Source organism: Agelaius phoeniceus, chromosome 32, assembly GCF_051311805.1.
Source record: "Agelaius phoeniceus isolate bAgePho1 chromosome 32, bAgePho1.hap1, whole genome shotgun sequence".
Lineage (NCBI taxonomy): Eukaryota > Metazoa > Chordata > Aves > Passeriformes > Icteridae > Agelaius > Agelaius phoeniceus.
The window spans coordinates 1,339,811-1,365,912 of NC_135296.1; the positions used below are offsets into that span (position 1 = coordinate 1,339,811).

A 26,102-nucleotide genomic window follows, 5' to 3' on the forward strand; every position below is an offset into this window, starting at 1 on the left:
AGAACTGAATCCTCACCCAGGGTTGGAATTTGGGGTCAGGGGAGGTGGTTTTGGGTCCTCCTGAGCTTCTCCAGAAGTGGTTTAGGACCCTCCTGAGATAACGCCTCACCCGGGGCCGTCATTTGAGGCCGGGCTGAGGTGGCCGTGGGGGTCCCTGGTGGCCGAAGGTGTCCCCGGTGTCCCCGCAGGCGGGGCCAGCTGGGAGGAGAGCAACGCCCGCACCTACAACATCGAGGGCACGTCCTACGCGCTGCTGGCCCTGGTGCAGATGGAGAAGGCCCAGCTGGCCGGGCCCGTGGTCCGGTGGCTGGCCCAGCAGAACTACTACGGAGGGGGCTACGGCTCCACCCAGGTGGGACACGGGGCAGCCCCGGCCACCGCGGGGACATCCCCGGGACCCCCGGCGGCGCTGGGGGTGACAGGGAGGGGCGTGGTCGTTTTGGGGACGTCCTGGGTGGCGCAGGAGCCAAAGGGCGCTCAGAAGAGTTTGGGGAGCTCCAGGTGATGTCACCAAGGCCTGGTGACACTGGTGTCCCCTCAGGCCACCCCAGAGACCTTGTGGGTTCTCCAGCAGTGTCCCCAAGCCCTGGTGACCCCGGTGTCCCCTCAGGCCACCATCCTGGTGTTCCAACCCTGGCCCAGTACACAGAGCTGGTGTCCCCAAGCCCTGGTGACACTGGTGTCCCCTCAGGCCACCCCAGAGCCCTTGTGGGTTCTCCACCAGTGTCCCCAAGCCCTGGTGACCCTGATGACCCCTCAGGCCACCCCAGAGCCCTTGTGGGTTCTCCACCCAGTGTCCCCAAGCCCTGGTGACCCCGGTGTCCCCTCAGGCCACCACCCTGGTGTTCCAAGCGCTGGCCCAGCACCAGGTGGACACAGAGCTGGTGTCCCCAAGCCCTGGTGACCCCAATGTCCCCTCAGGCCTCCATTGTCACCCAGGAGCCCTTGTGGGTTCTCCACCAGTGTCCCCAAGCCCTGGTGACCCCAATGTCCCCTCAGGCCACCATCCTGGTGTTCCAAGCGCTGGCCCAGTACCAGGTGGCCGCGCAGGCCCAGGAGCAGCTGGAGCTGGACGTGTCGGTGCTGCTGCCGCGCCGCGCCAGCCCCATCAAGTACCGCATCGAGAACCGCAACGCGCTGGTGGCGCGCTCCGCCGAGGTAACGCCCCTGGCACCTGTCCCTGGCACCTGTCCTTGGCACCTGTCCTTGGCACCTGTCCCTGTCCCTGTCCTTGGCACCTGTCCTTGGCACCTGTCCTTGGCACCTGTCCCTGGCACCTGTCCTTGGCACCTGTCCCTGTCCCTGTCACCTGTCCCTGTCCCTGTCACCTGTCCTTGTCACCTGTCCTCGGCACCCGTCCTTGGCACCTGTCACCTGTCCTTGGCACCTGTCCTTGGCACCTGTCCCTGTCCCTGTCCCCTGTCCCCTCCCAATGTCACCTGTCCCTTCCCAATGCCAACATCCCCTGTTCCTCCTGGGGATGTCCCCTGTCCCTTCCTAATGTCCCCTCCTGATGTCCCCTGTCCTTTCCCAACATCCCCTGTCCCTTCCCAATGTCCCCAATGTCCCTGTCCCTTCCCAATGTCCCCTCCCGATGTCCCCTCCCGATGTCCCCAGTGTCCCCTCCGATGTCCCCACCGTCCCCTGTCCCCTCAGACCAAGCACAACGAGGACTTCACGGTCAAGGCCGAGGGCGTGGGCAAGGGGACAATGACAGTGGTGACCGTGTACCACGCCAAGGTCCCCGAGAGGGAGGACAAGTGTGACAAGTTCCACCTGAGCGTGGACGTGGAGGAGGTCAACAAGGGTGGGTCCCCAACTGTCCCCTCCCTGTCCTGGCGGTGTCACCGCCAGCCCCGCCCCTGTGTGTCCCCTTGAGCGCCCCGTGTCACCTTCGATGTCACCTCGGTGTCCCCACCCAGGCAGGGAAGAGGAGGATATCATCAGGACGGTCAAGATCAACATCTGCACCAGGTGGGGACACTGGGGACACTGGGGACACTGGGGACACTGGGGACAGGGAGGAGAAGGGGAGGAAGGGACACTGGGGACAGGGAGGAAAATGGGGACAATGGGGACAGTGGGGACAGTGGGGACAGCAGGGCCATTGGGGACAGTGGGGAGAGGGAGAAGGGGAGGAAGGGACACTGGGGACAAGGAGGAAAATGGGGACATTGGGGACATCAGGGACGGGGTGAGGACATTGGGGAGATTGGGGAGAGGGAGGAAAATGGGGACACTGGGGACAGGGACAGCCGAGAAAGTATGGGGACACTGGGGACATTGGGGACACTGGGGACAGAGAGGGGATGTTGGGGACAGGGACATCAGGGAGAGGATGGGGACATTGGGAACATTGGGGACATTGAGGACATTGGGGACCATGGGACAGGGACATCAGGGAAAGGATGGGGACGCTGGGGACACTGGGGACACTGGGGACACTGGGGACACTGGGGACAGGGTGGGGAATGGGATGGAAGGACACAGGGGACATTGGGGACAGCGGGGACAGGGATGGTGACACTGGGGACAAAAAGCACTCACCTTGTGCCATGGGGGCGTTGGGGACATCGGGAGGGACAGGGGGGTGGGGACAGGCGGGGTGGCCTCAGCTGTGTCCCCACAGGTACCTGGAAGCCGTGGATGCCACCATGTCCATCCTGGACGTGTCCATGCTCACGGGATTCACACCGGACGTGCAGGACCTCAGGAGGGTCAGTGAGGGGACACGGGGACACCACAGGGGACATGGGGACATTGGGGGGACATGGGGACACCACAGGGGGACATGGGGACACCACAGGGGGACATGGGGACACCAAGGGGACACGGGGACACTGGGGGGACATGGGGACACCACAGGGGGACACGGGGACACTGCGGGGACATGGGGACACCACAGGGGGACATGGGGACACCACAGGGGGACATGGGGACATTGGGGGGACATGGGGACACCACAGGGGGACATGGGGACACTGCGGGGACATGGGGACACCACAGGGGGACATGGGGACACTGGGGGGACATGGGGACACCACAGGGGACATGGGGACACTGCGGGGACATGGGGACACCACAGGGGGACATGGGGACACTGGGGGGACATGGGGACAAAGACAAGGGACCCCAAGTCTTTGTGCCATCATGTGCCACCATGTCCCCTCATTGCCACACGTGCGTCCTTGTGTCCCCACGTCCTTGTTGTCCCCATGTGTCCCCATGGTCCTGGTGTCACACTGTCCCCAGTGTCACACTGTCCCCAGTGTCCCCAATGTCCCCGTGTCCCTGTCCCCAGCTGTCCGAGGGCGTGGACAGGTACATCTCCAAGTTCGAGCTGGACCAGGACAAAGAGCGGAGCAACGTCGTCATTTACCTGGACAAGGTGGGGACACCACTGGGGACACTGGGGACACTGGGGACATGGGGGTGAGGATGGGACTGGGATGGTGACAGGGACAGGATGGGACAATGACAAGGTGGGACAGGGATAGGACGGATGGGGACACAGGGGTGGGGACATGATGGGACAGGGACAGGGACAGGGACAAGGTGGGACAGGGACAGGGACAGGGACAGGGACAGGGACAGGACAGGGACAATGTGGAGGGACAGGAACAGGGACAGGAACAGGGACAGGGACAGGATGGGACAGGGACAGGATGGGACAGGGACAGGGACAAGGGGGGACAGGGACAGGGACAGGGGCAGGGACAGGGACGGGATGGCACAGGGGTCAGGATGGAGTTGGGGACATGGGCGGGGACAGGAGGGGGACAGGGCTGTGACAGGGCTGGGGACAGGGGTGGTGACAGCAACAGTGTCAAGGTGGTGACAAGGACAGGGATGGGTGGGGACAGCACGGGGACATGGCTGGGGACAGGACCGGGTGCGCTGGGGAGGTGGCTCGCAGCCTGTCTGAGTGCCACCCCCCTGTCCCTGTCCCTGTCCCCTGTCCCTGTCCCCTGTCCCTGTCCCCTGCCTGTGTCCCCTGTTCCTGTCCCTGTCTCCTGTCTCCTGTCTCCTGTCTCTGTTCTCATCCCCATGGCTGTCCCTGTCCCCATCAATGTCCCCTGTCCCTGTCCCTGTCCCTGTCCCCGCGCTGTCCCCAGGTGTCACACAGGGCCCAGGAGTGTTTCGCCTTCAAGGCCCACCAGAGGTTCCAGGTGGGGCTGATCCAGCCCGCGGCCGTCAGCGTCTACAGCTACTACAGCATCGGTGTGTGACTGTCATTGTCACTGTCACTGTCACTGTCACTGTCACTGTCACTGTCTACAGCTACTACAGCATCGGTGTGTGACTGTCCCTGTCACTGTCACTGTCCCTGTCACTGTCACTGTCACTGTCCCTGTCACTGTCACTGTCTACAGCTACTACAGCATCGGTGTGTGACTGTCACTGTCACTGTCACTGTCCCTGTCCCTGTCAGTGTCATTGTCCCTGTCATTGTCACTGTCTACAGCTACTACAGCATCGGTGTGTGACTGTCATTGTCACTGTCACTGTCACTGTCCCTGTCACTGTCACTGTCACTGTCTACAGCTACTACAGCATCAGTGTGTGACTGTCATTGTCACTGTCCCTGTCACTGTCACTGTCACTGTCACTGTCCCTGTCACTGTCACTGTCACTGTCTACAGCTACTACAGCATCAGTGTGTGACTGTCATTGTCACTGTCCCTGTCACTGTCACTGTCACTGTCACTGTCTACAGCTACTACAGCATCGGTGTGTCCTTGTCATTGTCACTGTCACTGTCACTGTCACTGTCACTGTCATTGTCACTGTCTACAGCTACTACAGCATCGGTGTGTGATTGTCATTGTCACTGTCACTGTCACTGTCACTGTCTACAGCTACTACAGCATCGGTGCGTGACTGTCATTGTCACTGTCACTGTCACTGTCATTGTCACTGTCACTGTCATTGTCACTGTCACTGTCCCTGTCACTGTCTACAGCTACTACAGCATCAGTGTGTGACTGTCATTGTCACTGTCACTGTCACTGTCATTGTCACTGTCATTGTCACTGTCACTGTCACTGTCTACAGCTACTACAGCATCGGTGTGTGACTGTCACTGTCACTGTCACTGTCATTGTCACTGTCACTGTCACTGTCACTGTCACTGTCCCTAGCTACTACAGCATCAGTGTGTGACTGTCATTGTCACTGTCACTGTCATTGTCACTGTCACTGTCTACAGCTACTACAGCATCAGTGTGTGACTGTCATTGTCACTGTCCCTGTCACTGTCCCTGTCACTGTCACTGTCTACAGCTACTACAGCATCGGTGTGTGACTGTCATTGTCACTGTCATTGTCATTGTCACTGTCACTGTCACTGTCTACAGCTACTACAGCATCGGTGTGTGACTGTCACTGTCATTGTCACTGTCACTGTCACTGTCATTGTCACTGTCACTGTCTACAGCTACTACAGCATCGGTGTGTGACTGTCACTGTCACTGTCACTGTCATTGTCATTGTCACTGTCACTGTCACTGTCCCTGTCACTGTCTACAGCTACTACAGCATCGGTGTGTGACTGTCATTGTCACTGTCACTGTCACTGTCATTGTCACTGTCCCTGTCACTGTCCCTGTCACTGTCTACAGCTACTACAGCATCGGTGTGTGACTGTCATTGTCATTGTCACTGTCATTGTCACTGTCCCTGTCACTGTCTACAGCTACTACAGCATCGGTGTGTGACTGTCATTGTCATTGTCACTGTCATTGTCACTGTCCCTGTCACTGTCTACAGCTACTACAGCATCGGTGTGTGACTGTCACTGTCACTGTCACTGTCACTGTCCCTGTCACTGTCACTGTCTACAGCTACTACAGCATCGGTGTGTGACTGTCATTGTCATTGTCACTGTCACTGTCCCTGTCACTGTCCCTGTCACTGTCACTGTCTACAGCTACTACAGCATCGGTGTGTGACTGTCATTGTCACTGTCACTGTCACTGTCATTGTCACTGTCACTGTCACTGTCACTGTCTACAGCTACTACAGCATTGGTGTGTCCTTGTCATTGTCACTGTCCCTGTCCCTGTCACTGTCACTGTCAGTGTCTACAGCTACTACAGCATCGGTGTGTGACTGTCATTGTCACTGTCACTGTCCCTGTCACTGTCTACAGCTACTACAGCATTGGTGTGTGACTGTCCCTGTCACTGTCCCTGTCCCTGTCACTGTCACTGTCCCCACCCTGTCCCTGTGCCTGTCCCCTCTCTCCCCATCCGTGTCCCATCCCTGTCCCTGTCCCCGCTGTCCCCTGATATCCCCAGCTGTCCCTGTTGTCCCCCACTGTCCCCCGCTGTCCCCTAATGTCCCCCCCTGTCCTCGCTGTCCCCGCTGTCCCCGCTGTCCCCTGATGTCCCTGCTGTCCCCCCCTGTCCCCAGCTGTCCCCTGATGTCCCCTGATGTCCCCGTGTCCCCGCAGACGATCGCTGCACCCGGTTCTACCACCCGGACAAGGAGGGAGGGAAACTGAACAAGATCTGCCAGGGGGACGTTTGTCGCTGCGCCGAAGGTGACACGGGGACACGGGGACAGGGTGGGACACGTCATGGCCATGGTGGGGACGTGTCACAGTCATGATGGGGACGTGTCATGGTCATGGTGGGACACGATGTGATGGGACACGTCATGGTCATGATGGGGACACATCATGGCCATGGTGGGGACATGTCACGGTCATGGTGGGACACATTGATGTGATGGGGATGTGTCATGGCCATGGTGGGACATGGGGACAGGGTGGGACACGTCATGGCCATGGTGGGGACGTGTCACGGTCATGGTGGGACACATTGATGTGATGGGGATGTGTCATGGCCATGGTGGGACACAATGTGATGGGACACACCATGGCCATGCTGGGGACATGTCATTGTGGGACATGGTCATAGTGGGACACATCAATGATGAGATGTCACATGCCACCATGATGGGGACATGCCACTGCCATGGTGGAGACATGTCACAGCCATGGTGGGACATGTTGTGATGGGACACTACATAGCCATGGTGGGGACAAGTCATGGCCATGGTGGGACACGTTGGTGTGATGGGACACATCATGGCCATGGTGGGACACATCCATGATGAGATGTCACATGTCACCATGGTGGGACATGTCCTGGCCATGCTGGGGACATGTTGCTGTGATGGAACACGTCATGGCCATGGTGGGGATGTGTCATGGCCATGGTGGGACATGTTGATGTGATGGGACACGTCATGGTCATGGTGGGACACAATGTGATGGGACACGTCATGGTCATGGTGGGACACATCCATGATGAGATGTCACATGTCACCATGATGGGGACGTGTCATGGCTATGGTGGAGACATGTCCTGGCCATGGTGGGGACACGTTGATGTGATGGGACACTTCATAGCCATGGTGGGACATGTCATGGTCATAGTGGGACACGTCAATGATGAGATGTCACATGTCACTGTGATGGGGACATGTCCTGGCCAAGATGGGACACGTTGATGTGATGGGACACTTCATGGCCATGGTGGGACACATCAATGATGAGATGTCACATGCCACCATGATGGGGACATGTTGTGGCCATGATGGGACACAATGTGATGGAACGCTTCATGGCCATGGTGAGACACATCAGTGATGAGATGTCACATGTCCTGGCCATGGTGGGGACACATCACAGTCATGGTGGGACACGTTGATGTGATGGGACACTTCATGGCCATGATGGGGACATGCCGCTGCCATGGTGGAGACATGTCACGGCCATGGTGGGGACATGTTGCTGTGATGGAACATGTCATGGCCATGGTGGGGATGTGTCATGGCCATGGTGGGACACATTGATGTGATGGGACACTTCATAGCCGTGATGGGGATGTGTCATGGCCATGGTGGGACACATCAATGATGCGATGTCACATGTCACTGTGATGGGGACATGTCCTGGCCAAGATGGGACACGTTGATGTGATGGGAGATGTCATGGCCATGGTGGGACACATTGATGTGATGGAACACGTCATGGCCATGATGGGACACGCCCCTGAGGAACTGTCACAGGTTACAACCACGATGGGGACACGTCCCTGCTGTGGTGGGACACGTCATGACCCTGGTGGGGACACGTCATTGATGAGACGTCACATGCCATGACTGTGATGGGGACACGTCCCTGCCACAGCTGACCTTGTCATGGCTGTGTCCCGGTGATGTCCCCACGATGTCCCCACGGTGTCCCCACAGAGAGCTGCTTCAAGCGCCAGGAGGAGCCCAGGGACATCACGGTCAACCAACGCATCGAGAAGGCCTGCGAGCCCGGGGTGGACTTCGGTGGGACATGGGGACAGTGGGGACATTGAGGGCATTGGGACAATGGGGGCAATGGGGACATCAGGGATGTTGGGGACAATGGGGATACTGGAGGACAATGGGGACATTGAGGGCATTGGAGATGTTGGAGACATCAAGGATATTGGGGACATTGGGGGACATAGGGGACATTGGGGGTGGACATCAGGGACACTGGGGACAGTGGGGACAATGGGGATGTTGGGGTCAATGGAGACATTGGGGACATCAGGGATGTTGGGGACAATGGGGATACTGGAGGGCATTGGGGGACAATGGGGACATTGGGGGACAGTGGGGACATCAGGGACATTGGGGGGGCATTGGGGACATTGGGGGACAATGGGGACGTTGGGGGATTGGGACATTGGGGACATTGGGGACATGGGGTGATAAGGGATCATGGCGGGTGGCGTTAGGGACATCGGGGACATTGGGGACATCGGGGACATGGTGGGACCGGGGAGGGACACGGTGGGGACAGGGGACACGGAAGGGCCACCCTGGCGGGGGTGACTGTCCCCATTGTCCCCAATGTGTCCCCTGGCAGTGTACAAGGTGAGGCTGCTGGCACAGGAGGAGACCCCGGCCTACGACAATTACATCATGGAGGTGCTGTCGGTCATCAAGATGGGTACGGCCACCATGGGGGGGACAAGGCCACCACGGGGGGGGGGACAAGGCCACCTCGGGGGAGGACAAGGCCACCATGGGGGGGACAAGGCCACCATGGGGGGGGACAAGGCCACCATGAGGGGGACAAGGCCACCATGGGGGGGGACAAGGCCACCTCGGTGGGGGGACAACGCCACCATGAGGGAGGACATGGTGGGGGTCACCTGGAGATGGGGACACTCAAGTGCGCTGGTGGGGGACAGCCAGGTGGGTCAGTGTCACCTGGGTGGGGGTGGTGTCACCTGGGTGGAGTTGGTGTCACCCAGCTGGGGTCAGTGTCACCTACAGGGGGCTGGTGTCACCCAACTGGGGTCGGTGTCACCCAAGTGGGGTCGATGTCAGCCAAGAGAGTTTGGGGACACCCAGGTGGGTTGATGTCATCTGGGTGGGGTTGGCGTCACCCAGCTCTGGTCGGTGTCACCCAAGGGAGTACAGGGACACCTGGGTGGGGCTGGTGTCACCCAGGTGGGGTCGGTGTCACCCAGCTGGGGTCGGTGTCACCCCAGTACGTTGGGGACACCAAGGCTGCTGGCAAAGCTGGAGGCACCCGGTGCCACCACATCTGGTGCCACTGTGGGGGTGCTGCCACCACGGCTGCCCTGTTTGGTGGGTGGAGGTGACACGGCGACACGGTGACATCATGGTGCCATCACGGTGACATCACGGTGACATCACGGTGACACCATGGTGACAGGCACGGACGAGAACCCGGCCGGTAGCAACAGGACCTTCATGAGCCACCAGCAGTGCAGGGACAGCCTGAGGCTGCAGAGGGGACAGGACTACCTGGTCTGGGGACAGGCCAGCGACCTCTGGGCCAGCGGCAGACAGTAGGACACGGGCACAATGTCCCCTGGGTCCCCTGGGTCCCCACTGTCCCCACTGTCCCCATTGTCCCCTGGGTCTCCACTGTCCCCATTGTCCCCTGGGTCCCCATTGTCCCCTGGGTCCCCACTGTCCCCATTGTCCCCACTGTCCCCATTGCCCCTCTATCCCCACTGTCCCCATTGTCCCCTGTGTCCCTGGTGTCCCCATTGTCCTCTATATCCCCATGGTCCCCATTGTCCTCTGAATTCTCAATGTCCCCATTGTCCCCATTGTCCCCAACATCCCCTGAATTCCCAATGTCCCCATTGTCCCCACGGTCCCCACTGTCCCCTGTGTCCCCAGTGTCCCCTACTGCCCCCATATCCCCACATTTGTCCCCGTGTCCCCATCATCCCCACATTTGTCCCCATGTCCCCAGCTGTCCCCATTGTCCCCTGAATTCCCAATGTCCCCATTCTACCCTGAATTCTGGATGTCCCCACTGTCCCCATTGCCCCTCTATCCCCATTGTCCCCATTGTCCCCTGAATTCTGGATGCCCCCATTGCCCCATTGTCCCCTGTGTCCCCAGTGTTCCAACTGTCACCACTGTCCCCATGTCCCCATTGTCCCCTGAATTCCCAATGTCCCCATTGTCTCCATTGTCCCCACTGTCCCCTATATCCCCATTGTCCCCTATATCCCCTTTATCCACACTGCCCCCACTGTCCCCACTGTCCCCATGGCTGTCCCCATTGTCCCCATATCCCCATTGCACACTGAATTCCCAATGTCCCCATTGCCCCATTGCCCCCATTGTCCCCATTGTCCCCTGTGTCCCCATTGTCTCTACTGTCCCCATGTCCCCATGGCTGTCCCCTGTGTCCCCATATATCCCCTGTATCCCTATAATCCCCACTGCCCCCATTGTCCCCATTATCCCCATGACTGTCCCTGCTGTCCCCCCGGCTGTCCCCACGTCCCCAGCTGTACCGATGTCCCCTGCTGTCCCCACTGTCCCCATGTCCCCATGGCTGTCCCCATATCCCCATAGTTGTTCCAATGGCTGTCCCCATTGTCCCCAGGGCTGTCCCCTGTGTCCCCATTGCCTGTGTATCCCCCTTGTCCCCATGTCCCCCTGTCTGTCCCATTGTCCCCATGTCCCCCTGTCTGTCCCCGTGTCCCCAGCTGTCCCCGTGTCCCCCTGTCTGTCCCATTGTCCCCATGTCCCCCTGTCTGTCCCCGTGTCCCCAGCTGTCCCCCGTGTCCCCAGGTACAGGTACCTGATGGGGAAGGACACCTGGCTGGAGGAGTGGCCCTCGGAGGCCGCCCCTATATCCCCACTGTCCCCATTGTCCCCACTGTCCCCATTGTCCCCATTGTCCCTATTATCCTCTCCGTCCCCATGTCCCCCTGTCTGTCCCATGTCCCCCTGTCTGTCCCGTGTCCCCAGCTGTCCCCGTGTCCCCCTGTCTGTCCCCATTGTCCCCATTGTCCCCACTGTCCCCATTGTCCCCATTGCCTGTGTATCCCCATTGTCCCCATGTCCCCCTGTCTGTCCCCATGTCCCCCTGTCTGTCCCCATGTCCCCAGGGCTGTCCCCATGTCCCCAGGTACCGGTACCTGATTGGGAAGGACACCTGGCTGGAGCAGTGGCCCTCGGAGGCCGCCCTTATATCCCCATTGTCCCCATTGTCCCCACTGTCCCCATTGTCCCCATTGCCTGTGTATCCCCATTGTCCCCGTGTCCCCCTGTCTGTCCCGTGTCCCCCTGTCTGTCCCATTGTCCCCAGCTGTCCCCCGTGTCCCCAGGTACAGGTACCTGATTGGGAAGGACACCTGGCTGGAGGAGTGGCCCTCGGAGGCCGCGTGCCAGGACGCGCCGCTCCAGCGCCGCTGCCAGGACTTCGTCGAGTTCTCCGAGAACATGGCGTTCTTCGGCTGTCCCACCTGAGTCCCCGAGGTGCCACCACCCTGGGGTGCCACCAACCCTGGGGTGTCACCACCCTGGGTGTCACCAACCCTGGGTGTCACCACCCTGGGTGTCACCGCCCTGGGTGCCACCAACCCCGGGTGTCACCAACCCTGGGGTGCCATCACCCTGGGTGTCACCAACCCTGGGGTGTCACCAACCCTGGGGTGTCACCACCCTGCTGATGGCACCCGGTTCTGGGGTGTCACCGCTCTTGTCCGGTCACTTTTTGTCCCCTCCCCGCCTTTGTTTGTTTGTTTGTTTTTGGTTAAAAAAGTCATTTCTGAGCAATTGGCTTTGGTGTGTCCTTGAAGGGGGGGACATGGCAGGGGACATGGGGACACCATGAGGGACATGGGGACATGGCAGGGGACATGGGGACACCAAGGGGACATGGGGACATCAGAGGGGATGTGGGGACATGAGAGGGGTCACAGGGAGTCTGTAGGGGACAAGGGGACACCCACAAGGGACATGGGGACACCAGAGGGGATGTGGGGACATCACAGAGGACATGGGGACATCAGAGGGGTCATGGGGGCACCACAGGGGACACGGGGACATCACAGGGGATGTGGAGGACACCATAAGGGACAAGGGGACACCAAGGGGACATGGGGACACCATAACGGACATGGGGACACCAGAGAGGTCATGGGGGCATGGTAGGGGACATGGGGACACCAGAGGGGACACGGGGACATCAGAGGGGTCATGGGGACACCACAGGGGATGTGGAGGACACCATAAGGGACAAGGGGACACCAAGGGGACATGGGGACATCATGGGAGATGTGGGGACACCATAACGGACGTGGGGACACCATAAGGAACATGGGGGCGCCATAATGGACATGGGGACACCATAAGGGACATGGGGACATCACAGGGGACCTGGGGACACCATGAGGGTCATGGGGACACCATAATGGACATGGGAACACCATGAAGGTCATGGGGACATCACAGGGGACAGGGTGACACCAGAGGGGACATGGGGACACCATGAGGGACATGGGGAGGACATGGGGACACCACAGGGGACCTGAGGACACCATGAGGGTCATGGGGACATCACAGGGGACAGGGTGACACCAGAGGGGACATGGGGAGGACATGGGGACACCATAGGGGACCTGAGGACACCACAGGGGCCATGGGGACACCATAATGGACATGGGGACACAATGAGTGACATGAGGACACCACGGGGGACATGGGGACACCACAACAGTCAAGGACCCCAAACTCTGCACCCCAAATTTCCCAACCCAAACCCTGCACCCCAAATTCTGCACCCCGGATTTCCCACCCCCAAAATTTGCACCAGATCCCCCCCCAAATTTGCCCAAGACCCCAAAAATTGCCCCAGAGTCCCCCAAATTTGCCCCAGATTCCTCAAAATTTAACCCCATGATCCCCAAAATCTACCCCAGATCCCCCCAAAAAATTGCCCCAGGTGCAGAGTGTGGGGTGGGAAACGTGGGGTGCAAAATTTGGGGTGTGGGGATTGGGGTGCAAAGTTTGGGGTGGGAATTGTGGGGTTCAGGGTTTGGGGTGCAGAATTTTGGGTGCCGAATTTGGGGTGCAGAGTTTGGAGTCCCCACACCCTGGGGCAAATTTAGGGGTTCTGGGGTTAAATTTGGGGGATTCTGGGGCAAATTTTGGGAGATCTTCAGCAAATTTTGGGGTTTCTGGGGCAAATTTGGGGGTATTTGAAGGTGGAGACCCCCCTCAATGTCCCCTCAGTGCCACCCCAGGTTTGTCACCCCCGTTTTTTTGGGGACAATCGAGGCGGTAAAAAGAATCCATAAATAAATTTATTCATTGACTAATAAATAATTAATTAAGGAGCATAATTAATAAATAATTAATTAAGAACAATAATTAAGGACAAAAATTCATTAAGGACAGCAGGGACGTCCCTCCCAAAAGTGTCCCCAATGTCCCCAAGGAGCTCCCAAGCGTCCAGCACCAGGTCCCCAAATGTCCCCAAGTGTCCCCAAATGTCCCCAAGTGTCCCCAAGTGTCCCCAAGTGTCCAGCACTGGGTCCACGAGGTCCCCAAATGTCCCCAAACACCAGATTGGGGGGGGGTCAGTGATGTCACTCAATGTCCCCAAATCTTCAGGTCCGGAGGTCACCGATGTCACTTGGTGTCCCACGTTTCTGGGGACAAGGTTTTGTCACCCAAATCTTCGGCCTTGAACGTCACAGGTGTCCCTTGATGTCCCCAAATCTCCAGCCTTGGATGTCACCGATGTCCCTTGATGTCCCCAAACCTCTGGGTTTGGAGGTCACCGATGTCCCTTGATGTCCCCAAATCTCTGGACACAGGGATCTTGTCACTCAAATCTCCAACCGTGGATGTCACCAATGTCCCTTGATGTCCCCGAACCTTGGGGTTTGGAGGCCTCCAATGTCCAATGTCCAATGTCCCCAAATCTCTGGCATTGTCCCCAAACCTCCAACCATGGATGTCACCGATGTCACCGATGTCCCTTGTCCCCAGATTTCTGAGCATGGGGGGGTCTTGTCCCAAAACCTTTGGCTTTGGACGTCACCGATGTCCTTCAATGTCCCCAAACCTCCAACCATGGACGTCACCGATGTCCCTTGATGTCCCCAAACCTCCAACCATGGACATCACCCATGTCCCTTGATGTCCCCAAACCTCCAACCATGGACGTCATCGATGTCCTTCAATGTCCCCAAACCTCCAACCATGGACGTCACCGATGTCCCTTGATGTCCCCAAACCTCCAACCATGGACGTCACCGATGCCCCTTGATGTCCCCAAACCTCCAACCATGGACGTCATCCATGTCCTTCGATGTCCCCAAACCTCCACACTTGGGACTCCCGGATGTCCCCAAGCCCGACCTCGGCCGGTGACCAACAGGACACGAGGCCCTCATCACCACCCTGGTGCCACCACCCGGTGCCACCACCAGGACATGAGGCCCTCATCACCACCCTGGTGCCACCACCCGGTGCCACCACCCAGTGCCACCAGCAGGACACGAGGCCCTCCTCATCACCCCAGTGCCACCACCCGGTGCCACCACCAGAACATGAGGCCCTCATCATCACCCTGGTGCCACCACCAGGACACAAGGCCCTCATCACCACCCGGTGCCACCAGCAGGACACGAGGCCCCCACCACGGTGCCACCAGGACACGAGGCCCTCATCATCACCCCGGTGCCACCAGCAGGACACGAGGCCCCCATCATCACCCCAGTGCCACCACCCAGTGCCACCGGCCGCTGTCACCCCCCTGCGATCCGCAGCAGCCCCACGAAGTTCCCCTCGCGCTCCTCCTGCTCCAGCTGCCACCCACCCGTGTCCCCAGCGGTGTCCCCAGCCAGCTCGAGGCTCAGGACGTCCCCAGGCCGCAGCTGCCCCACGGCCTGGGCCAGCGCTGACCGCTGGCGGTGGCCGCCGGCGGCGGGCGGCAGGGACAGGGGCACGGCCAGCAGCGGCCGCGGGGCCGCGGCGCGGCGCAGCCGCAGGGTGACGGCGCCTTGGGGACAGCTGGCCGCCGTGCAGGTGACACCCAGCTGGCCGTAGAGCAGGTAGAGGCCGCCGGACGTCACCAGCAGCGAGGTCCCCGAGGCGTCCGGCCGGATGTCACCGCTCTGGAAAACGCCCTGGACGCCGTCCTGGTAACGCCAGCGGGGGGACGGGGACAGCGAGCCTGGGGACAGAGGGGACACGGTCAGGGGGGGACACTGGGGACACTGGGGACACTGGGGACATGGGGACAGCGGGGACATGGGGACAGAGAGCCTGAGGACAGAGGGGACACGGTCAGGGGGACACTGGGGACACTGGGGACACTGGGGACAGAGAGTCTGGGGACAGAGGGGACATGGTCAGGGGGGGACACTGGGGACATGGGGACACTGGGGACATGGGGACAGAGGGGACACGGTCAGGGGGACATCAGGGACATGGGGACACTGGGGACATGGGGACAGAGAGCCTGGGGACAGAGGGGACACGGTCAGGGGGACAGTGGGGACACTGGGGACATGGGGACAGCGGGGACAGAGAGCCTGGGGACAGAGGGGACACGGTCAGGGGGACACTGGGGACATGGGGACATGGGGACATGGGGACAGAGGGGACACGGTCAGGGGGACACTGGGGACAGAGAGCCTGGGGACAGAGGGGACATGGTCAGGGGGACACTGGGGACACTGGGGACATGGGGACATGGGGACATGGGGACAGAGAGCCTGGGGACAGAGGGGACACGGTCAGGGGGACAGCAGGGACATGGGGACACTGGGGACATGGGGACAGAGGAGACACGGTCAGGGGGACACTGGGGACACTGGGGACATGGGGACAGCAGGGGACAGAGAGCCTGGGGACAGAGGGGACACGGTCAGGGGGACAGCAGGGGACAGCAGGGGACATGGGGACACTGGGGACATGGGGACATGGTCAGGGGGGACAGGGGGACATTGGGGACATTGGGGACATTGGGGACATGGGGACATTGGGGACATTGGGACATCAGGGGACACTGGGGACAGGGGGACAGAGGGGAGGAGGGAGCCTGGGGACACAGGGGACACTGGGTGGGGTTGGGGACAGTCAGTGACACCCTGGGGACCACAGGGACAGAGACACTCTGGGACACCTTGGGGACATTCCAAGTCATCCTAGGGACATTCCGTGACACCATGGGGACACTCTGGGACACCTTAGGGACATTCCGTGACACTCTGGGGACAGTGACACCGTGGGGACACTCTGGGACACCTTCGGGACATTCCATGACACCGTGGGGACAATGACACCGTGGGGACAATGACACTGTGCTGACACTCCGGGACACCTTAGGGACATTCCGTGACACTGTGGGGACAATGACACCGTGGGGACAATGACACTGTGGGGACACTCTGGGACACCTTGGGGACATTCCGTGACACCGTGGGGACAATGACACCGTGGGGACAATGACACTGTGGGGACACTCCGTGACGCCGCCTTTGCCACCGCCGGATGTGGCGGGAGAGGTGACAGGGGGGAGGGGACATCAGGAGGTGGCACTTCCTCTGCGAGGAGCCCGAGTGACAATTTCGAGATGAGTGCGGGGAGGGGAGGGAGGGGAGGTGACATGGGGGGGGACAGGAGGGGACATCGGGGGACATTGGGGACATCAGGGGACATCAGGGACAGGAGGAGACAGGAGGGGACATTGGGGACATGAGGGGACATTCAGGACTTACCGGGGCTGAGCAGGATGTGGGCAGCGGTGGCAGCCTGAGGGGACAGGAGGGGACAACGTCAGCAGGAGGGTCCCCAGGGTGTCCCCAATGTCCCCAGGGTGTCCCCAGGGTGTCCCCAAGGTGTCCCCAATGTCCTCAAGGTCCCCAAGGGGTCCCCAAGGTGTCCCCAATGTCCCCAAGGTGTCTCCAAGATGTCCCCAATGTCGCCAGTGTCCCCAATGTCCTCAAGGTGTCTCCAAGGTGTCCCCAATGTCCTCAAGGTCCCCAAGGTGTCCCCAATGTCCCCAGGGTGTCCCTAAGGTGTCCCCAATGTCCCCAGTGTCCCCAATGTCCTCAAGGTGTCCCCAAGGTGTCCCCAATGTCCTCAAAGTCCCCAGGGTGTCCCCAAGGTGTCCCCAGTGTCCCCAAGAAGGGAAGGTGGCCAACACAGGAAGGACCCCTGGATGGACAGACGGACACCGGAAGGGACGGACACCCGGACAGACGGACAAAGCCCAGGGCAAGGAGGACACCAGGACGGACAAACACCTGGACGGACAGCTGGACACACAGCCGGACGGACGGACGGACGGACACCTGGACAGCCCCAGGCTGGTCACTGGACACGCGGACGGATGGACGCCCAGGCGGACGGACAGACGGACACCTGGAGGGACACCTGGATGGACAGACAACCTGACGCTTGGACAGCCGGACAACCGGACACCGGGGCGGACAGAGGGATGGACACCGGGACACACGGACAGCTGGGCAGATGGACAACCGGACACGTGGGCAAGCAAACAGCAGGACAGACGGACACCTGGACAAATGGACACTGGGACAAATGGACACCGGGACAAACGGACACCGGGACACACGGACACCGGGACAAATGGACAAATGGACACCTGGACAAACGGACACCAGGACAAACGGACATTGGGACAAACGGACACTGGGACAAATGGACACCGGGGACATATGGACACCTGGACAAACGGACACCTGGACAAATGGACACTGGGACAAACGGACATTGGGACAAACGGACACCAGGATAACTGGATAACCAGACATTGGGACAAACGGACACCTGGACAAATGGACACCAGGATAACTGGATAACCAGATACCAGGACAAACGGACACCAGGACAAACGGACACCTGGACAACCGGACACTGGGACAAACGGACACCAGGAAAAACACCCAGATAACGGGAAAACCGGACACCTGGACACCAGGATAAATGGACAGGAGGGGACAAACAGACACCAGGACAAACGGACACCGGGACAAACGGACACCGGGACAAACGGACACCTGGATAACTGGATAACCAGACACTGGGACAAATGGACACCAGGACACCGGGACAAACGGACACCGGGACAAACGGACACCAGGGTAACTGGATAACCAGACACTGGGGCAAATGGACACCAGGACACTGGGACAAACGGACGCTGGGACAAACGGACACCAGGACAAACGGGCACCGGGACATCCCGACCCCGGGACAAGCGGCCACCCCGCCCCAGGACAGACGGACAGACCCCTCCCCCCGTGCCCACCTTCGCCGGGGGCGGCCCCCGGAGCGCGGCCAGGGCGGCGGCGGCGGCTCCGAGCGCGGCCAGGGCGGCGATGGCGGCGAGCGCCGGGAGCAGGCGGCGGCACCGGCACCGGCACCGGGAACGGTCCCGGCCCTGCTCCGGGTCCCGGCTCTGGTCCCGGTCCCAGTTCTGCTCTCGGTGCTTTTCCCGGTTCTGGTGCCGGTTCATGTCCCATTTCTGGTCTCGGTCCCGGTTCACGTCCCGGTCCCAGTTCCGGTCCCAGTTTTGGTTCTGGTCCCAGTTCTGGTGCCCGTTCTGGTCCCGGTTCATGTCCCACACCCGGTCCCGGTTCCGGTCCCAGTTCTGGCTCTGGTGCGGGTTCTGGTCCCAGTTCCCGTCCCGGTTCCGGTCCCAGTTCTGGTGCCCGTTCATGTCCCGGTTCTGGTGCCCGTTCATGTCCCGGTTCTGGTGCCCGTTCATGTCCCACACCCGGTCCCGGTTCCTGTCCCAGTTCTGGTGCCCGTTCTGGTCCCGGTTCTGATCCCGGTTCGGGTCCCGGTCCCAGCCTCGGTTCTGGTCTCGGTTCTGATCCCGGTTCTGGTCCCGGTTCTGGTCCCGGTTCTGGTCCTGGTCCCAGCCCTGGTTCGGGTCCCGGTCCCAGCCCTGGTTCGGGTCCCGGTTCAGGTCCCGGTCCCAGCCCCGGTTCGGGTCCCGGTTCTGGTCCCGGTCCCAGCCCTGGTTCGGGTCCCGGTTCTGATCCCGGTTCTGGTCCCGGTTCTGGTCCCGGTTCTGGTCCCGGTCCCAGCCCCGGTTCGGGTCCCGGTCCGGCTCCGGGCAGAGGCACCGGCAGGGCCGCGCGGCTGCCGCGGGATTCTCGGGGTCGGCGAGCGGCGACATCGCGGCGACATCGGCGACAGAGCGGAGCGGGGCCGCTTTTAACGGGACGGGAACGGGGAGGGGACAGAGGTGACATCGGGGAGGGGACAGAGGTGACATCAGGGAATGCACCGGGGATGTCGGGGAGGGGACTGGAACAACGGGGAGGGGACAGGGACAGCGGGGAGGGGACACGGGGACATCGGGGAATGCACCGGGGATGTCGGGGAGGGGACTGGAACAACGGGGAGGGGACACGGGGACAGCGGGGAGGGGACACGGGGACATCACGGAGGGGACATCGGGGAATGGAGCGGGGACAGCGGGGAGGGAACTGGAACAACGGGGAGGGGACATCGGGGACATCAGGAAAGGGACATCGGGGAGGGGACCGGGGAGGAGACACGGGTACATCACGGAGGGGACAGCGCGGGGGCGACAGCGGGGAAGGGACAGTGGGGAGGGGACAGAGGTGACATCAGGGAATGCACCGGGGAAATGCGGGAGGGGACTGGAACAACGGGGAGGGGACATCGGGGACATCGGGGAGGGGACATCGGGGACATCAGTAAAGGGACATCGGGGAGGGGACCGGGGAGGAGACACGGGTACATCACGGAGGGGACAGCGCGGGGGCGACAGCGGGGAAGGGACATCGGGGAGGGGACAGAGGTGACATCAGGGAATGCACCGGGGATGTCGGGGAGGGGACTGGAACATCGGGGAGGGGACACGGGGACAGCGGGGAGGGGACACGGGGACAGCGGGGAGGGGACAGAGGTGACATCGGGGAATGGAGCGGGGACAGCGGGGACGGAACTGGAACAACGGGGAGGGGACACAGGGACATCGGGGAGGGACAGGGGACATCAGGGAATGGAGCGGGGACATCGGGGAGGGGACACGGGGACATCAGTAAAGGGACATCGGGGAGGGGACAGCGCGGGGGGGACATCAGGGAAGGGACAGCGGGGAGGGGACACGGGGACACCAGGGAATGGAGCGGGGACATCGGGGAGGGGCCACGGGGACAGCGGGGAGGGGACACGGGGACAACGGGGAGGGGACATCAGGGAGGGGGCGGCGACAGCGGGGAAGGGACAGCGGGGAGGGGACAGAGGTGACATCAGGGAGCGGGACGTGGGGAGGAGACCGGGAAGGTGACATCAGGGAATGCACCGGGGACAGCGGGGAGGGGGCGGCGACATCAGGAAGGGGACATGGGGAGGGGACAGAGGTGACATCGGGGAATGTCGGGGAGGGAACTGGAACAACGGGGAGGGGACAGCGGGGAGGGGACAGGGACAGCGTGGAGCGGGACATGGGGAGGGGACAGAGGTGACATCAGGGAATGCCCCGGGGGTGTCGGGGAGGGGACACGGGGACATCAGGGAGCGGGACATGGGGAGGTGACCGGGAAGGTGACATCAGGGAATGCACCGGGGACAGCGGGGAGGGGACAGGGACACCGAGAGGGGGGACACCAGGAAGGGGTTGGGGACACCAGGGAGGGGACCGGGGAGGGGTTGGGGACACCGAGGAGGGGACAATGACACCGAGGGGACATCGGGGAAGGGCTGGGGACATCAGGGAGGGGACAGTGACACTGAGGGGACACCACGAAGGGGTTGGGGACACCGGAGAGGGGACAGTGACACTGAGGGGACATCGAGGAGGGGACAGTGACACCGGGGAGGGGACAGTGACACCGAGGGGACACCAGGGGCGACACTTTGGGGACACTTTGGGGTGACTGAACGGACCCCTCGGGGACATCGGCGACACCAGGGAGGGACAAACCCAACCCGGGGGGTGGCACCGGCGACAAAAGCGACACCGGGGGTGGGGACAAATCCGAGCGGGGGGGGTGGGGGGGAGGTGACAAAAGCGACACCGGGGGTGGGGACAAATCCGAGCGGGGGCGGGGACAGAGGCGCGAGGAAGCGGCGACACCGGGGGAGGGGGGAGGGGAGGTTTTGGGAACCCTCCCGGCCGTGACGTCACGGATGGGAATTGTCCCCGAGTGTCCCCGAGTGTCCCCAAGCGCCACCCACGGGGGTTTCCTGCGGGGACGGAATTTTTGGCGCCTCCTTGGGGTTTTTGGTTTTTTTGGGGGGGGGGGAAGGGACAAGTTTGGGGACAGCCTTGGGGGGAGAGACACCCCCAAAATAAAGGGGATTCCCAAAAAACCCCAAACAGCCCAAAAATAAACCAAAACACGACCAAAAATAAACCCAAACACGCCCAAAAATAAACCCAAACTGCCCCAAAATGGGACCCCAAAAAACCCCAAAATGGGACCCCAAAAAACCCCAAACATCCCCCCAAGAAACCCCAAAACTCCCCCCCAAATGGGACCCAAACCCCCCCCCAAAGACTCCAAAATGGGACCCCAGAAAAACCCAAAATGGGACCCTAAAAAAACCCCAAACCCCTCCAAAAGGGGATCCCCCCAAAAAACCCCAAACTCCACTAAAATGGGGCACCCCAAAAAACCCCAAATTCCCCCCCAAAAAAACCCAAATCCCGCAAAAAACTCCAAAAAAAACCAAAACGGGACCCTCAAAAAAACCCCAAATGCACCCAAAATGGGACCCCAAAAAAGCCCAAAACAACCCCCCAAAAAACCCCAAATCCCCCAAAATGGGACCTCCAAAAGAACCGGCAATCCCCCAAAATGGGACCCCAAAAAATCCCAAAATGGGACCCCAAAAAAACCCCCAAACCCCTCCAAAATGGGGCCCCCCAAAAAACCCCAAAACAACCCCCCAAAAACCTCAAATCCCCCCCAAAAAAACCCAAATCCCCCTAAAACGGGACCCACAAAAAACCTCAAAGCCCCCAAAAAACTCCAAAAAAACCCAAAATGGGACCCCAAAAAACCCCAAATCCCCCAAAATGGGACCTCCAAAAGAACCGGAAATCCCCCAAAATGGGACCCCAAAAAAACCCAAACATCCCCCCAAGAAACCCCAAACCCCCAAAAATGGGACCCCAAAAAAACCCAAACATCCCCCAAAATGGGACCCTAAAAAACCCCAAATCCCCCAATATGGGACCGACAAAAAACCCCCAAAATGGAACCCTAAAAAGCCTCAAAATTCCCTAAAATGAGACCCCAAAAACCCCCAAAACAACCCCCCAAAAACCCCAAATCCCCCCCAAATGGGACCCCAAAAAACCCCAAATCCCCCAAAATGGGACCTACAAAAACCCCCCAAAATAGAGCCCTAAAAAGTCTCAAAATTCCCTAAAATGAGACGCTGAAAAATCCCACAACCCCAAAAAAACCCCAACCCCCCCCAAAATGGGACCCCCAAATTAGAGCCCCCTCCTCAAATAGGAAACTTCTAAAGTTTAATTTATGTTAATTTAATTTAAATTCAATTTTTATTTTATTTTATTTTATTTTATTTTATTTTATTTTATTTTATTTTATTTTATTTTATTTTATTTTATTTTATTTTTTACACTAAATTTTAATTTAATTTATTTTAATTGACTTTTATTTTATTTTATTTTATTTTATTTTATTTTATTTTAATTCAATTTTCATTTCATTTTATTTTATTTTATTTTATTTTATTTTATTTTATTTTTTACACTAAATTTTAATTTTATTTTATTTAATTTAATTAACTTTTATTTATTTTATTTTATTTTATTTTAATTTAATTCAATTCAATTTTCATTTTATTTTATTTTATTTTATTTTAATTCAATTTTCATTTTATTTTATTTTATTTTATTTTATTTTATTTTATTTTATTTTATTTTTTATTTTATTTATTTTAATTTTTTTTTATTCCCCTCCTTGCCCCGCCAATTGGGAGCCCCAAGGGGGCGTGGCCTCTCCCCAAAGCCACGCCCCTTCCCACTCGCCCCCGCCTACTCCCTGCCCCTCACCCTTAACCCCGCCCCCTTTCACAACCCACCAATCACAGCGCCGCGCCGGGGGCGCGAGCCCATGACGTCATCGCGCCGACCCGGAAGCGAGGCGAGCTCTGAGGGAACGGGGCGGGGAAAAGGCGGCGCGCGCGTCACGTGACCGCGAGGGGGCGTTGGGATTGGGCGGGGCCGGCAGGTGTGGGCGGGGCCACAGCGAGCGCGGCGCTTCCGGGAACGGCAGGTGAGGGGACCGGGGGGGGGTTGGGGACATTTGGGGACATTTGGGGACATTTGGGGACACCTGAGAGGGGGTCCGGGACATTGGCGGGGGGTCCGGGACATTGGGGGGGTCCTGGGGGTGTTTCGGGACATTTGGGGACACCGGGGGTGGGGGGGGGCGGCGTTTGGGGACATCGGTGGGGGGGGGGTTGGGGACATTTGAGGGGGTTTGGGGACACTGAGGGGGCTTGGGGACACTTGGGGACACTGAGGGGGTTTGGGGACACTTGGGGGTGTTTGGGGACACTTGGGGACACCTGAGAGGGGCGTCCGGGACACCGTGGGGGGGTTTGGGGACACCCGGGCACACCTGGAGGAGGTCCCGGCCATTGGGGTGGCTCTGGGGACAAAGGTGACAATCGGGGACCGGGGTGGCCTTGGGGACAGAGGTGACACTGAGGGACCAAGGTGGCTTTTGGGGACAGGGTGGCCTTGGGGACAGAGGTGACAAAAACCCCAAAACTGCCAGGACTGAGCTCCTGTGTCCCCTCATTGTCCCCTCATTGTCCCCTCATTGTCCCCTCACTGTCCCCTCATTGTCCCCTCATTGTCCCCAGCCGGTACCAACCCCCCGGAAATGCCACAAAATTGGGAATTTTTATCCCCAAATTTGGAGATTTTCGCCCCAAATTCGGAGATTTTTGCCCCAAAATTGGGATTTCGAGCCTCAATTTGGGATTTATTTTTTTTTTACCCAAATTTGGAAAACTTGCTCCAAAATTTGGAATTTTTGCTCCAAAATTCGGGAATTTTATTCATAAATTGGGGGTTTTGCTTTGAAATTTGGGATTTTCACTCCAAAATTTGGGATTTTTGCTCAAAATTGGAGATTCTTGCCCCAAATTTGAGGAATTTTGACTAAAATTGGGGATTTTCTCTCAAAAATAGGGATTTTTGACCTAAAATTGGGATTTTTTTGCTCCAAAATTTCAGAATTTAACCCCAAATTTAGGGATTTTTTGCCTAAAATTTGGGAATTTTTGCCCCAAATTTGAGGATTTTTGCTCCAAAATTGGGATTTTTTTTTTTTTTTGCTCCAAAAATTTGGGAATTTCACCCCAAATTTGAGGAATTTCGCCCCAAAATTTCTGATTTTTTTGCCCCAATTTGGGCCCTTTTGGGCCCAGGGAGGGAATGCCAGGAATGTTTGGGGGAGGGGCTAAACCTCGTTAGGGGTAATTAAGCCTTTGCTGATTATGCAAATGAGCTGTGTGATTGTGCCTGTGTATGCAAATGAGCCCTGATTATGCAAATGAACGTGGGCGGGTGGAGGAATCTGGATAAACCAGGACTGGTTAAACTGGGACTGGTTAAACTGGGTTTAATTAATTAATTAAAGTTTAATTAATCCACCTGAATTAATTGAACTGGGTCTAAATAATCCCAAATTTAACTAATCCAGTCTAATTAATTAGGATGGGTCCAAATAATGCAGAGGTTAATTAATCCAATTGAATAATTAAACTGGCTTCAATTAATCCAGAGTTTAATTAATTCAGTCTAATTAATTAAATTGGGTTCAATTATTCCAGAATTTAATTAATCCAATTGAATAATTAAACTGGCTTCAATTAATCCAGAGTTTAATTGATTCAGTCTAATTAATTAAATTGGGTTCAATTATTCCAGAATTTAATTAATCCAATCTAATTAATTAAACTGGCTTCAATTAATGCAGAGTTTAATTAATTCAGTCTAATTTATTAAACTGGGTCCAATTAATCCGAAGTGTGATTAATCCAGTCTAATTAATTAGGGTGGGTCCGATTAATCCAGAGTTTAATTAATCTGATCTAATTAATTAAACTGTGTCCAATTAATCCAGAGTTTAATTAATCCGGTCTAATTAATTAAACTGTGTCCAATTAATCCAGAGTTTAATTAATCCAGTCTAATTAATTAACCTGGCTTCAGTTAATCCAGAGTTTAATTAATGCAAAATAATTCATTAAATGGGGTTCAATTAATTCCTGGTCATTCCTGGTGTCCCCAGGGGTTCCCAGGGTGTCCCCAGGCCATTCCTGATGTCCCCAAGCAGTTCCTGATGTCCCCAATGTCCCCAGGGGTTCCCAGGGTGTCCCCAGACCGTTCCTGATGTCCCCAAGCAGTTCCTGATGTCCCCAAGCGGTTCCTGATGTCCCCAAACCATTCCTGATGTCCCCAAGCAGTTCCTCGTGTCCCCAAGCAGTTCCTGATGTCCCCAGGCCGTTCCTGATGTCCCCATGTGTTCCCACAGTGTCCCCAGGTCATTCCTGGTGTCCCCAGACCGTTCCTGATGTCCCCAGGCCATTCCTGATGTCCCCATGTGTTCCCAGGGTGTCCCCAAGCAGCTCCTGGTGTCCCCAGGGGTTCCCATGATGTCCCCAAGTGGTTCCTGGTATCCCCCGGCCATTCCTGATGTCCCCAAGCAGTTCCTGATGTCCCCAGGTGTTCCCACAGTGTCCCCAGGTCATTC

The 26,102-nt window shown here is 58.3% G+C and overlaps 3 protein-coding genes across 3 annotated transcripts in view; 2 read left to right on the forward strand and 1 right to left on the reverse strand.

Moving 5' to 3' along the window:
• The window catches only part of LOC129133831 (A.superbus venom factor 1-like), a 46,613-nt gene extending 34,502 nt beyond the window's left edge, over nt 1-12,111 (forward strand). Inside the window, exons 29-41 of the mRNA XM_077192280.1 lie at nt 189-352; nt 1,000-1,158; nt 1,657-1,807; nt 1,923-1,974; nt 2,630-2,717; nt 3,302-3,388; nt 4,116-4,221; nt 6,455-6,544; nt 8,263-8,349; nt 8,918-9,001; nt 9,737-9,872; nt 11,661-11,855; nt 11,965-12,111. Of these exons, the coding sequence (XP_077048395.1) occupies nt 189-352; nt 1,000-1,158; nt 1,657-1,807; nt 1,923-1,974; nt 2,630-2,717; nt 3,302-3,388; nt 4,116-4,221; nt 6,455-6,544; nt 8,263-8,349; nt 8,918-9,001; nt 9,737-9,872; nt 11,661-11,802 (1,346 nt within the window). The 3' untranslated portion in view covers nt 11,803-11,855; nt 11,965-12,111. The remainder of the gene's footprint in view (nt 1-188; nt 353-999; nt 1,159-1,656; nt 1,808-1,922; nt 1,975-2,629; nt 2,718-3,301; nt 3,389-4,115; nt 4,222-6,454; nt 6,545-8,262; nt 8,350-8,917; nt 9,002-9,736; nt 9,873-11,660; nt 11,856-11,964) is intronic.
• A 2,894-nt stretch (nt 12,112-15,005) lies between these two features.
• Nucleotides 15,006-19,651, reverse strand: LOC143696287 (uncharacterized). Its single transcript, XM_077192282.1, has 3 exons — nt 18,626-19,651; nt 17,070-17,103; nt 15,006-15,520 (listed from the first exon to the last, which is right to left on the reverse strand). Exons 1-3 carry the CDS (start codon nt 19,598-19,600, stop codon nt 15,093-15,095), a joined length of 1,437 nt encoding a protein of 478 aa, XP_077048397.1. The 5' UTR covers nt 19,601-19,651; the 3' UTR covers nt 15,006-15,092.
• Nucleotides 19,652-23,547: 3,896 nt separating this feature from the next.
• The window catches only part of HACL2 (2-hydroxyacyl-CoA lyase 2), a 42,636-nt gene continuing 40,081 nt past the window's right edge, over nt 23,548-26,102 (forward strand). Inside the window, 1 exon segment of the mRNA XM_077192308.1 lies at nt 23,548-23,609. The gene's annotated coding sequence lies outside the window, so the exon portion shown is untranslated.

Coding starts and splice junctions, on each gene's coding strand:
- LOC143696287 (XM_077192282.1), bottom strand. CDS start 19,600: ATGTCACCTCTGTCCCCTCCCCGATGTCACCTCTGTCCCCTCCCCGTT. Junction 17,104..18,625: donor GGGGGCCGCCCCCGGCGAAG/GTGGGCACGGGG, acceptor CTGTCCCCTCAG/GCTGCCACCGCTGCCCACAT. Junction 15,521..17,069: donor CCACATCCTGCTCAGCCCCG/GTAAGTCCTGAA, acceptor CTCTGTCCCCAG/GCTCGCTGTCCCCGTCCCCC.